This window comes from Neodiprion lecontei, chromosome 7 (genome assembly GCF_021901455.1).
Source record: "Neodiprion lecontei isolate iyNeoLeco1 chromosome 7, iyNeoLeco1.1, whole genome shotgun sequence".
NCBI lineage: Eukaryota > Metazoa > Arthropoda > Insecta > Hymenoptera > Diprionidae > Neodiprion > Neodiprion lecontei.
Window position 1 is genome coordinate 21,905,473 of NC_060266.1, and position 13,725 is coordinate 21,919,197.

The 13,725-nt window shown below is 38.4% G+C and overlaps 1 protein-coding gene across 1 annotated transcript in view; it reads right to left on the bottom strand.

The window, feature by feature from the left end:
- The window catches only part of LOC107228039 (hemicentin-2), a 155,352-nt gene that overhangs the window by 37,179 nt on the left and 104,448 nt on the right, over positions 1-13,725 (bottom strand). Inside the window, exon 4 of the mRNA XM_046745253.1 lies at positions 12,097-12,258. Coding sequence (XP_046601209.1) covers positions 12,097-12,258 — 162 coding nt within the window. The remainder of the gene's footprint in view (positions 1-12,096; positions 12,259-13,725) is intronic.

A 13,725-nucleotide genomic window follows, 5' to 3' on the forward strand; every position in this document is an offset into this window, starting at 1 on the left:
TACACTTCCCTACTAATATATAGAGTTATAGGTGCTACTGCCGCATGCCGCCGTCTCTGTAAAATAACTCTGCAACTGTATATCGTCGTATACTATGCATGTATTTATGTATGTACATAATTGTCTAGGTATGTGAGCAGAAAGCGAGAGAGAGAGAGAGAAAGGGGGGGGGGCGGGGAGGGAGAAGATCCATCTACTCTTCGCCGCAGACACTCGGGGAACGAACGAGAGATGGGGATGAAGATGAAGGAGGGCTGGTTGAGCCTACAAATTAACATCTTGGGTGGGTGTTTCAACCGTCCTCTCTCTCTCTGTCTCTCTCTCTCTCTGATTCCCCCTCTAATTACCCCCTGGTTATACCCTCTCTCCCTCTAGTATTCATCCATCTCTAGCTGGACCCTCTTTGTCTTGTAGTATATATATATATATATAATATATACACCATGTATTCGCTCCTTGTGCAGCAAAGCCGGATTGCTGGGCTCGCATTTTCAACACCTTTACCAGTGTGAAGGTGCGCTGTTTGTTTGCGGGTTTCTGGCGAGATGTGGTCGTGTGGACTTGGACTTGGACGTGGACGTGAACGTGGGTGTTTGCTACCTACCATCTTCCATCCGCCTTCCTTACACCCAAACCTCGCACCTCGAGCTACTCGTGACTATGAATTCTCCTTAGGTCCAAGCCGGTCTGTTCCAAGGGGATGTACATGGGCTCGTTAAGGACGGCTTCAAGCCCGGGATTTAGCTACGGTTGGGGATAGAAAATAGAGAGAGAGAGAGAGAGTGAGAGAGCTTTCGAGCCTCGAATACATTCATTGTCTGTCATGGGGAGGCTCAGCTCCTTATTCCACTCCGCACTCCATCGGGTATCCTGAAAACGCCGCTGCGATGTTTATCTTCTTTTAATTCCTTCGCAACCTCTTGTGCAAACCCAAAAATAAAAGAAAAAAACACAATTCCGAACACACAGACACGAGGTTCTGACAAAAGTTTTAAAGACAAACAAACGATCCTTTCGCGATGCGCGGCACGTTTCTTGATCGGAAAGGAATTGTTGCGTAATCGGTGTTTGCGTCTTGTTAGATATGTTGTCTACTTTTTGTTGCTTTTTATCTCTACCTCGTCCTTCATTTCACCATTTCATTTTACGCAGAGGGATATAAGCTGGGTCTTTCAATCGTCGCATTGAGCTGAGTTGTTTAACTTCTTCATTTTTTATTTTTTATCTTTCCGTGTGTGTGTGTATGTGTTTTTTTTTTCCACCTCTCCGGTTTCAGTATCGTTTGAACCGTGTACGATATATACCTACAAATGTATTTATTTTTTTTTCTCTCTCTCTTTCTCTGGAGCGACAACGCGCTCACGTATATTACATTATATTTAATTGCATGTAATATACGCCGCGTGTATTTGATCTTGGTATATACTGTAAGGGCGATTCGCTGACGTTATGTTATAACAAGGTTCTTCTTCGACTCTTTAGAACAAGGTGGATGAGGAGGATGAGGAGGATGAGGAGGAGGAACCGAGAGGAGAAGAGCTTTATAATACGTTGTCTGAAAGACTTTGTGCCAGGTTGAAATTGCGTTTGTGTGTATACGTGTGGATAAGGGGTGAAGTGGAATGGTGACGGAGAGAGAGAGAGAGAGGGATGAGAGAGAGATGAGCAGGCACCATGTATAACTAGTTTGTATGAATCACAATATCAATAGTCAAAAGAAAGTCAGACAGTACGAGATATCTTACACGTATTTTAAACAAGCGAGATATTGAATTTCAACATCTCTTCTTCTTCTTCTTTTTCTTTTCTATTATATACTATGTAAAATTTCGTCACACTCGAACAAATTTTATTATAATTGTATTACACGCACAGCACACGTATACGATCTGAGTTATATGTATATTTATATACACATTGGGTATTAAAAGTGTATAAATCTAGGGTGGTCCTTAAAAAGGTGATTTTTTAATCTCGATTCGGTTCCACATAATTCAAAAATAATTCCCCAATTCTTTCAGATTTTTATCTCAATTCTAGCCTGTGCTACAAAGAGGGTGGATTCGACTCAACCCTTTCAGGGACATGTCAAATCTATCGAACGGATTTAGATGAAATTTGGTTATCGACGGATTTCTCGGGTCGCTGAGTACGGATCTGAACTCGATATTTGAAAATTCAAAATGGCGGGTCCAATATGGTGGAACGAAATCCAAAAAGCTATTTGATTCCGATAAAACTTGGTATTCGGGAGTTTTCGAGTTCGCTGATTACGAATCTGAACTTACAAAATTACAAAATTGAAAATGGTGGATCCGATATGGCGATATCAAGTGACTTTTTGGGTTTTGGTCCACCATATTGGATCCGCCGCTTTGAATTTTGAAATTTTGAGTACAGATTCGTAGTCAGCGACCCGCAAAACCCCGTTACACCAAATTTCATCCAAATCCGTTCGGTAGATTTGATGTGCCTCTGAAAAGGGTTGAATGGGGAAATCCACCTTCTTGGGGGCACGGGTTAGAGTTGTGATAAAAAACCGAAAAAAATTGGGTAATTATTTTCGAATAACGTGGAGCCAATTTGGGAGGCAGGCCGGTCGAAATTCAAAAATCACCATTTTAAGGACTACCCTAATGAATAAATATATGCGTGCATCTTTTTCATCCCTATTTTTCGCGAATGTTTTTTTTTCCCTTACTTTTACTTGTCACCTTGCCGTTTCTTTTCAAAACCACCATTCGGATCGGTGCCGGTAACCGCTCGTTTATTCTACTTCTCGTCTCTTCTCGCTCTTCTTTTCACCCTCGCGCCGAGATATTTTGTTGAAGATCTCACTGATTACAGACAGAGGAGTAAAAAAAAAAAAATAAAAATGAAGATAAACCGAAAAAGGCGAGAGATGAAGAGGAGAAAATATGTCTATTATCTGGCTTCGGGATGGGATAGAAAAAAAAGTCACTGTTTTTTATCTCGTCGCTACTTTCGTGCTCGTTTGCAAAAATGATAACGTAGACATGATAATACGAGCTTTCGTCGATCTTTTGTACGGTATATGATCCAGAAAATCGCGTCCTTGCATTCGTCTCTATAATATTATTCTTATGCGCAAGAAAAAAATAAATAAATATTCAGAAGTAGGAGAAAAGCAGTAAGAAGAAAATGGGGTGTAAGAAAATTGTCTAAATTACTCGTTATTTTAGTTATTCATGTTGGGGGGAAAAAAAATTGCAACTTTCATCGGGCTGTACTTAATTTTGTTGTTTCTTTTCCTTTTTATATCGTTACCGATAGTGTACAAATATTGATTTTCTTTTTTCTGCCAGAAAATGAAAACGACTCCCTTGACTCATATTATACAGCAATTCGCTGATTGTCTCATCGTAATTAGTTTGCTTTTGATTCTTTCTGCTTCTCAGCATGCGAACGCAGGACGAAACTTTTTTTTCTTTTATTTCTCTTCTTTATTGTTTATACAATCGTAAATCCTCAACGAACCTCGACTCATAATCCGCTCAAATCCATCCGTTTAAATGTACTATTCATATGTCGCTTCAGTTTTATCATTCTGTGATTTTCCTTTTTCACGTTCTTCTTCTTCTCCTTCTTCTCCTTCTTGGTCTTGTTCTTCTTTATTGCCGAATGGTGATGTTGTTGCACCGATGCTGTGTCCTCGGTTAATTTAATTAAAAGAAGAGCAGACAGCCCACCGTCCCAGAATCGAGCAGCGGGGTGGAGGATTGATGTCTTATTATTCACCGCTGTGGGAGAATTGACTACAGCACCCTTCGCATTTCGAGGCAAATTCTAGCCTTGTACACGCGGCCATTCAACGACCTTTCGCAACTTTGCACACTAACGACGTTGAATCCGGTTTATATATATATATATATTTACCTACATACAAGTACGTAAGTGTATCCATACGCATGCATTATATACTCGTTTGATGTGCAGCGAAAATCACGCTGAGTCGATGTCTCGAAGATACGTACGCCGGAAACTCTCCACGTCTGCTTGGCTGTAAGGCTGCTCGCTCATCAAACTGTTATCTATATTAATGAGTAAGACGAGCCCCTTATATTCTCTCCCTCAACCTTCAACCCTCTCTTCTCACTTCCTTCCTTCCTTCCTTCCTTCCTTCCTTACTTACTTACTTACTTTCTTCTGTATTTGGCCTGCTTCTTTGTCTCTATCCATGCTCATGCTGTGGAATTTTTCTGTAGAATGCGAATATATGTATTTCGGAGAATCTCGAAAATGCAGATGAAAGTCTAGACGTTGATAAGTCAATGTAAATTGGTATCAGGTATGACAGTGCAGAAAACGAAAATACGTGTAGGATCGTTGGAATTTGAACTAGTCTGTTTCGGCTTGTTTGATCCTATGAATGTGGGTGAGAAAAAAGTTGTTCCACTTTTGTTTTGCGACACACGTGTGAGCGTTTGAAAAAAAACATGTTCTTAGTTTATCGATTTCACTGTTGCTTGGGAAATTATTATTTCTGAGGAGGTTGAATTCGAATCTGCCATCGGATTTTCAAAATTCTAAATGGCGGTGAAAATTTCGAAAAGTAATTGGACTTGGACTAAAAATTTTACGGTTAATGTTTATATCATTTTTTATACCGTGTTAGATATTTTTTCGTATTTAGGTGCTCGAATTTAAGTCAATTCGATGAAGTTCACTCAAAATTCAAATTGGCAACTACCATAATTTATCCGCCATTCTGAATTTTGGAAATTTGATTTTAGATCCAAATTCAGCGATCTCAGAAACTTTGAGATACTTACTTTAGTTAGATTCGAAAATTTTTTTGAATTTTCTCCCCTACATCGGATCCGTCATTTTGAATTTGTAAAATCTGATTTTAAATTTGAGAAACTCGGCGAGCTCAAAAACCATGATACTCAAAATTATAGGATAAATCTGACGTATTTTTTTTTTTCGGATACAAAAATGACACGAAAATATCATTTTTGCCACACTGCTAAGGAGTTAATCCTCATTGATTTTTTCACGATTCTGAATTTTGGCTTATCTTTACTTTACGAAATACTGTAGGAAACATATTTGAGCGTCTCTGAAAATTAGGCATCCTGACAGCTAATCAACGATCCCAAAGACGTTGAACAAAATACAACAAAACTGTATTCCCGAAATGGATAATTGACCAGTTTTGTCGTATAATTCAGCTTCTTCGATATATTTGCGTTGGAAAAGGAACTATCCTCATTTTTCGATCTTACTATTCGCAAGTAACTACGAAACGCTCTGTACAACAATATAGTTGTCGGATGAATTTTCGCCTTCGCCCGTATGACCTTTCTTTTCATCTTTTTATACCGCATACAACACTCGACGCAGAAGCGTTGTGTCCCAGTTTTGTAAAAATTGACTAAAACCGTTGTAGAAAAAAGTTCTTCAAAGCACCACGTCTGTTTATACGGCCGTCCTACAGTAGGTACAAGTATATGGAACCTTGGACGAGGAGATCACGACCTTATTCTCGCACGAGTCGCCTTAAAATTTGAAAAGGCTCAAAGCATCTTAGCGCGTCGGTGATTTTGCGTAACCGCAAGACTTAAACCCAAGACCGTGGAGCAAAGCGGCTCGATTTTGATACCGCAGAACCGACATCGGCACCGTCACCACCACCACCACCACCACCACCACCGCCAACATCATCACCACCACCACTAACGTTGCCGGATGAACGCCTTTCCTTCCTCGGTACAAGGTTATAGAGAGAAGGACCCTCGGAGCTGAGGAGTTGGTCCCTTATAATTGACCATCTCGATGAGACCTCGAATTACGAGACACGCGAGGACGAGGTTCAGCCCGGGAAGTATGTAACAGATGATCGAAGGAAGTTACCGCTCGGCTGATCCTGCTTCGGGATATTTCAATCATCCGGACTCGGTAATCCCGTGCACTGTGATATATATATATATATATATATATATATATATATATATATATATATAACGTCCCTTCGATTAGCTGGTTACCAGAACGTTGGCGTAAATGAACCTACATCAGTTCATCCTCTCCAAGGTTTATAGCGCGTTGAATGGAAACATGGGAAACCCTGACTGCAATCGTCTCGAAACATCCACTCAACATGTCGTAGGAGGGATATCGATGTTTAGGTATTGAAAAATTCACGGTGTAGAGTAAAGAATTCGTAACATAGTCAAGGATATTTTCAGGTCATTTTTGGGATATTCGAGAACGTTAAAAATCAAATATTTGTAGGATACGTGAAAATTTCTTGAAGGATAATTTACAGGATCACCGGACATCGTGATAATGTGGACGTTTCTTGGGACCTTTTATCAATATGACGAGTATAGAGGGAATTTTGAAAATCAAACGTTTTCAAATATTTATTTTCATTGGCGAAAAAATCTGCATCGAATATTTGAACGATACCCGGCGGCTTCTCGTGCTTCGATCTATCGAACAGATGGCTTCGATCACGATTCTTTCCAGCTTCCGTTATATAACCAAAGCGATGTTTCACAGTTGTACGTAAACGAAGACCTGCGGTTCTTGGTGTCGAAACATGAGTTTTGTTTTTTTTTTTTTTCTTTTCTTTTTAACCTCCCTTTTCCCGGATTGAAATCATTCCGCAAAATTTCGCCCTCGGTCTGCAGCGTGGAAGAGGCAGAGGGTGTTGCGGAGAGGTGGAAAGCCTTCCGGCTGGTGAAGCGGTACAACCAATAATAGAAATATCGAAGTGTATAACGGAAGGAATTTTCGCTGCAGCGGGGAACGAATTCGAAACTGTTCCACACGGCTGACATGGACAGAAGCAGCACGCGGAAATGGCCCCGGTGGACAATATATTACAGCTGGTTTGGTATCCCTGAAAAGATGAGAGGGGAATATTAAAATTGCAAGACGATGGTGCCGTTCGAGTGCCGCTTTCAGGGGTTGGGGTGTGCAGGACGCTGCTGCTGGTGCTGCAGCTGCTGTTTCTGTTGGAGGAGGAGGGGGGGGGGGGGGGGGGAATTTATGGGGAGACACTAGAGGTGATACTTTCTCTGTACGCGTGTCGTACATTTATAATTTCCCGGGGGTACGTTCACGGGAAAAAGAAAGACTCTGCCACGAAGAGATGAAGGGATGCAGGCAGGGGAAGGCGAGCTGTGGAGGAAAAGACGAGAGTGTGTCTGAATTACCAAACGTACGTAGATACATTTGGAGGATCGAAGGGATACAAAGATGCAAAAATTACCCGACTCAAGTTTTCGAAAGTTTTTAAGTTTAGGGCTGTTTTGTACAGTTGAAGGGTTGTTTAATGGGTTGTAATCCAGTTAGGAGAACGAAATGAAGCGATTTTTCATAAAGAGATATTTTAATTTGGTATAATAAAGATTTTTATACGTATTGTGGTAACGTTGAACGTCGTTTTGATATTTTTTATTTGGAAAAATAACGATTTTTAAAGCTGCTTTGTGGCCGATCTCCGGGAGCACATTTAAAAGAAAAAAAAGACCTTTTGCGGTGAGTTATAAGATGTTTCTGGGCTGAATCGTCGGAAATAAACAAGATATTTGTTTTTAACAAAACTGCGAAGAAAAAAATTTCGATTGTCCATAAAAATTTTTGCCCAATTTGATTATAAAATGGAAAATATCTGACGGTGAGAAAAAAAACTTCGATCAGGGACCGAAAAATATATTGGTAAAGCTTGTGTGAAAATTTGTGAATGATTGGTTCAAATATTTTCGAGAAATCTTGCTCACCAAATTTGAAAACACAGTTTTGAGAAAAACAAGTTCAAAGTTTCAAAAACATTTTCAAACGCTCCGGGGGGCGTCTTTGCAAATGCGAGCGTAACTTGGAGAATATTTGTCGGATCGACGTGAAATTTTTTCTGTATATACTCGAATATTAGCACATTACGAAAATGAAATTGAAAAGAAAGAAAATAGATTTTTGCAGAAATTCAGACTCGGTATATAACCCCTTGAGATTCGAAGCCAGGGTTTCGATAATCGCGATTGGAGTAGAAGGGGAATGGGTGAATCGATCGTTTTTGGTGATTGAATTTTTTTCCTCTTCTCCTCTTCTCAGCTCTTTTTCCCATCACCCTTGCTTAATCCAACGGTTCTTTCCCCCCTTTTTCTCCACTTATCCTCTCTTAATTCGCGTTCGCTTATTAGTCTGTTCGATGTGGAAGCCGACGCCGGACGGGTAGAGGTATATACATATAATGGTATATAAGTATATTACATATATGTATTCGTGACGAGAGAATAAATGGCCGCGAAATTAAGCCGTCGAAGTTTTCGTTAGTATTACGAAAGGCGAGAGGTATCGAGGAACGGGGGGAAAAAGGAAATGATAATAAAGGAAAAATTGACGAAGGGATCGGAAGACCTCGTCGTATTTCATCCTCGTCGAGTTCAATGCTTTATATTAGGTAGAGGGTACAGGTACATACATTTACGCCCTTGATTTGCCTGTTATTATACTTTATCAGCTTTTTGCTCCTTGGAACGGTAATTTTGTCGAGTTTGGCTTACATGCCCGGGTATAACTCTATATAATCCGTTCGTATACATGTATACGTATATACATCTATAAAGACGGAATTGTTTCTATTAGGGTAAATTGGGGCCATCAAATCCTTGTTTATCAATCTTACACCTCAATTTAGTCGTTGGGTAGCCTGCACTTTATTGTACATAGGAACCAATTTTCACCCTGACTGCGCACGCCTATGTACAGAACGTTTTCTCAAACAAACACCTCGGTGTCTTGGGTTGCCTATCATTCAGGGGAACGAATATCGGTAAAGCAGACGTACCGAGTCCTCCGTTATCACTTGATTCAAGGCGTATGATCATTTTAACGTGACTCCGGAATGCGATAGCTGAAACCCTTAGCACAGGTTATAAACAACGAAACAACCGATGGGCCAATTTTACACAACATGACAACACGGGACAGTTACAGATCAGTCGCGAGGACTTTAAACGAGGTAACTATCGATAACTCGTTACGTCTGTACTACCGATATTTTTTCTCCTCGGTGGTAGGCAACCAAACGTGATGTGGCGTTTACTTGGAAACGGGATGATGAAGAAAATTGGTATATAGGTGTTATATTTGTAAGAGCTGAGAAAGAGAAGGTGATACAGAGAGAGAGAGAGAGAGAGAGAGAGAATTATATTATACGTACTTAGGAATTACGTCGAACTGGCTGATTTTTTTATTTTCATTACTCAGGCACATAAACACTAAACAGTTACGTTTTATTGATTCGAAACTACGCGGCAATTCAGCGCCCCAGCCTTTCGCTGGGTTAGAGGGAAACTGGATTGCCAGAGTAGCGAGTGTAGCTACACACACACACACAGATATAAATATATATATGTATATATATATATATATACATAAAAGAGATGCGGCAATCAACCGGCTGAAAACTGCAAAGGAAGCTTTTACCATTCGGTGTATTTGTTTATTTTACCGCCCTTCCGCCCCGACGAGGTCAGATATAAATAAATCTACACCAATATGTGTATATTGCGTTAAAAAGTACGTACCTACTACTGTATTGGTAGGTGGGAAGGAAATATATCCGTGATATTATTTGCTCTTGAAGGAAGAAAGAATCTGACGGAATGTCTTGATTGACAGACTTAATATCGTGCATTTTATTATACACGTCAAGCGTTGCAATTATTTTTTTTCAAAGTAAAGTATAAATATTGACCGTAAATGACGTGTGTTTATTACAAGTGTATTTCTGAATACCGGACATACAAGAATTCGGGAATTAATGCTGTAATGTCGGGAGGTTTATTTACGCAGCTGAAAATATCCAAATGTTTGGAAATTTACAATATTTCGTCAACAAATGTCAGTCGCTCGTTTTTGTAATTTTATATATATATATATATATAATATATGTTATACGTATATTCGATTTATTGTTGCGTTGAAAAGAAAAAAATACTATAAAAAACTGACAATCGCTGAAAAATGTAACACGGTCCGTACTTTCTTTTAATCGAATTGGATATTCCACCTCTCCGAATATTGATGAGGAAAAAAAAAAAAAAAAAATGAAAAATGAAACAAACAATACACACCGATCGAGTTTCCATTTCCGATAATTTCCTGTTGCCGACTGCAATAACCGATTTAAAATCGCTGCGGTAATTTGTTCCTGATAAATGAACGGCGTAATACAACGCGTCATATCTTTCACATATTTTTCAATTAGCGGAAATGACATAGCGAGGGGGGAATAAGAAAAAATAGGAACGCGAAGGGGATGAAAGAGGGTGCAGAAAAAGTCGGCTGTTGTCGCAGATGTAGGCATCAATCGTTTATATTAATACCGTATATACGTACATGTATATGTGTGTGTATATATATATATACATGTATGTATATGTATATAATGCAGCAGGGCGAATTCAAGTGCGAAAGGGGAAAAAGGGCTGAGAGACGAAGAAATAGGGAGAGAGTTTTTTTCGTGGGCCATTGAGACCGGAAGTAGCTGCTGTTGCCAGGCGTAATATTCATACGTACATTTTGTCCCTGCCTTCATTTTTCCCTATCTCTCTCTTTCTATCCCTCTCTCTCTTTCGTCCGTCCTGTTTATTTATTTATATTTTTCTTTCATTTGTCTTTATTTTTTTTTTTTTTTTTTTTTTTTTTTTTCTTTCACGTCGTTGACTCGCTTCTATCCTCCACTTTTGCCCGACGGAGAAAAAAAAAAAAAAAAACAACGACGGTTTACCGTCCTTTGTATCGCTTTCCTTTTCATCCCCTTATCTAACAGTGTATCTTCTTCTTCTTCTTCTTCTTCTATTTTTTTTTTTTTCACATCTTCCACCCCCTTCTTCTCGTACATCTGTTTCTTTTTACCAAGAACGTCCGCGGTGCTTCGCTTTTTCAACTTTCGAGTTGTTTCTACTATTCTCTCGCCCGCGGAAGAGGAATAAAAAAAAAATTAAAAAATTTTTAGGCAGGGGGGCGGGGGAAGCACAAAGAGACAAACACTCGCAACGACGACAATCTTCTTCTCTACGCGCAATCTTCTCCCTTGGCGCTGATAAAAATCTATCTCTCCGAAGCGAAACAACGCTTCGCTGTACGTTAACACACACGCGCACAAATTTGGATTATCGAAAGGCTACGTAAATATATTTGTACATAATATAACGTGATATAGGTACGGATATATCGTGTTCATGTATCGCGACGCGTGGTACACGGTATAATAAATTATCGTGACACCATCGATTGAAAAGTTTTCCCCGTCTTTTATCGCTTCTGTTGTTGGGTATTTCGTTTTTTTTTCCTTTGTTTTATTATTTCTTGTTTTTTCTCTCTCTCTCTCTCTCTCTCTCTCTCTCTGCCTTTCTTTCATTCTTTCGATACTTTCGTCCTTTTTTTTCCCCCTTGTTTCTCTTTTCCTCGCTCGGAAGTATTTGAATTTTTCACTCCACTACAGCTTGTCTTTGAATTTTTTTTTTTTTTTTTTCCCCCTTACTTTTCCTCTTCCTCTCCCGTTGTCTGGTCGTTTTTTTTTTCTTCTATTTTTCCACTTCTTTTCTTTCCTCATTTTTGTTTCGTATAAAGTATACGCATGTGTACCTAAACCTATTGTATTTTACTCGTATATATATATATATATGTATATATATATATTCAACGAGGCTAACGGAAATCGATCGATCAATTCAATGAAGCCAATTTTCCTTAACACATTATGCTTGTCATAATATTCATCAATTATCTTTCGGGACTAATATCGATTATTATGTCACTCGCGTGTAATATTATACGTTATATACATATATAGGATCAGGATTGATATGCAAATACATATTTTCTCATTTCAATGATTTTCATTCGTCGTTTGGTTTTTTTTTTTTCTTTTTACATAAAGTATGATGTTTGGTGCAAAAAAATGCAGTTTCTATTCTTCATATCTTGGTCTATATTATACGTACATACGTTGTAATCTTTAACGTGCAGACATATATTATCCTGGCCCTAATTTATGAATTACGAAATAATTGTGAGACACAGGCACTCAGAAATCACCGTTTGCTCACTCACCTGGCATTCGTAGGTGCCGTTGTCCCGTTTTTGTACGTATTTTATCTGCAGCGTCCAATCGTCGGAACCCTCGGGATGCAACACTTGGAAACGTTCGTCGTTTGTGTAAGTAAACATAGAGCTGGTCAATATGTGCCAGTCTCGTCGGCGGATCCACGATATCTGTAAATATTTATCGCGATTAATTAATATATTTCTTTAATATTGATTCGAACTTCCTCACATCGTAAAAAAAACGAGCTTTTACGATACGAAAGCTGTGGAGTGATTGTCACGAGGTTATTTCATTCCAATTCCCGGCTTTCAAGCTTTGCACACACACATGCACACACACACACAAGCCCTGCAAGTTTATTAATTCACTTGATTCCGATCTCGCACGGAATTAAACTCACCGATTCCACGGATATCATTCCCCGTGGGGCTTTTCGTCCGTTTTATATATATATATATATTGAATGTACGTGTATGTATATATACACGATATTCCCTTCTCAGCATCATCGTTCTAGCTAACCCAAATTTCATACCGTAAAATGCTGATTGTAGATAAATTTACATTGCTGACTTTGAGTAAATTAGATTTCACTTAATTTCATACAATCCTAAAGCTGTGAGATAACGATCCCATCCCAAACATGTGTCGTTGCAATAACGTCTGCACTTGTAATTTCAATTTTATCAAAATTTCATGAAATTCGGACACGGTTTTTTCTTGTTTTTGTTTTTTTTTTTCTTTTGTTCTCCTTCGTCGATTAAAAGCTCAGCCGTATTGGTACGTATATTAGCTTGACCGTTTCCGATTAGATTGATGTGTTTGTTGAAAAATAAGAGGACAAAAATTCGTCGTAATGAAGAAAAAAAAAAAAAAAAAAACTTCAATTTTTCTAATATTAAAAAAATTTATGTCGGCATGTATTTCAACAAACACATTATTCTGATCGGAAACGATCAAACTTTAGTATACGTACCGATACAGTTACGTTTTTAATCAATGAAGGAGAAAAACAAAAAAAAAAAAAAAATTTCACGAAGTTTGGTTAATTGTTTAATTGTAACGGGTAAGAGAAATTTTATCTACGTATTTCAGTATCTCTACAACGATAAATTTGTTAAACTTTTGATTTGTTTTCCTTTTATTTTTTTTTTATTTATTCTTCTTCATTAAATTATATATATACGAGTATATATATATTTTTTCTTGTTTATCAAATTTTGGCTCCTATGTCTCCTCCCTCTGTTTCGCATTTATGCACATACACGTTTATTTTCGTACACAATCTGTGTAGGTATACATATTCACGTTACGTATAACGTACAAGAATGAACCGCGTCGTCCTGCTGCAGGATATTTACTATTTGGCAAGAGAAATAGGGATTTTTATGCTGAAATTTATTGCCGGCAAGCGGGACGAACGACGGTTTTCGTTTCAAATGGTTTCTTCTCTGCTTGTTGGATGTTTATTTTCTATGCTCACGTGTGTCACGTATGCGTATGTTTGTATGCATAATTAATGCATGTGAGAAGCGTGAATTTTTCGTTGGTACATATTCAGATTTTTACTTATTCTCTTATTTATTTGTTTATTTTATTCATTTTTTTTTTTTCGTTTCTTTACGTCTTTTCTC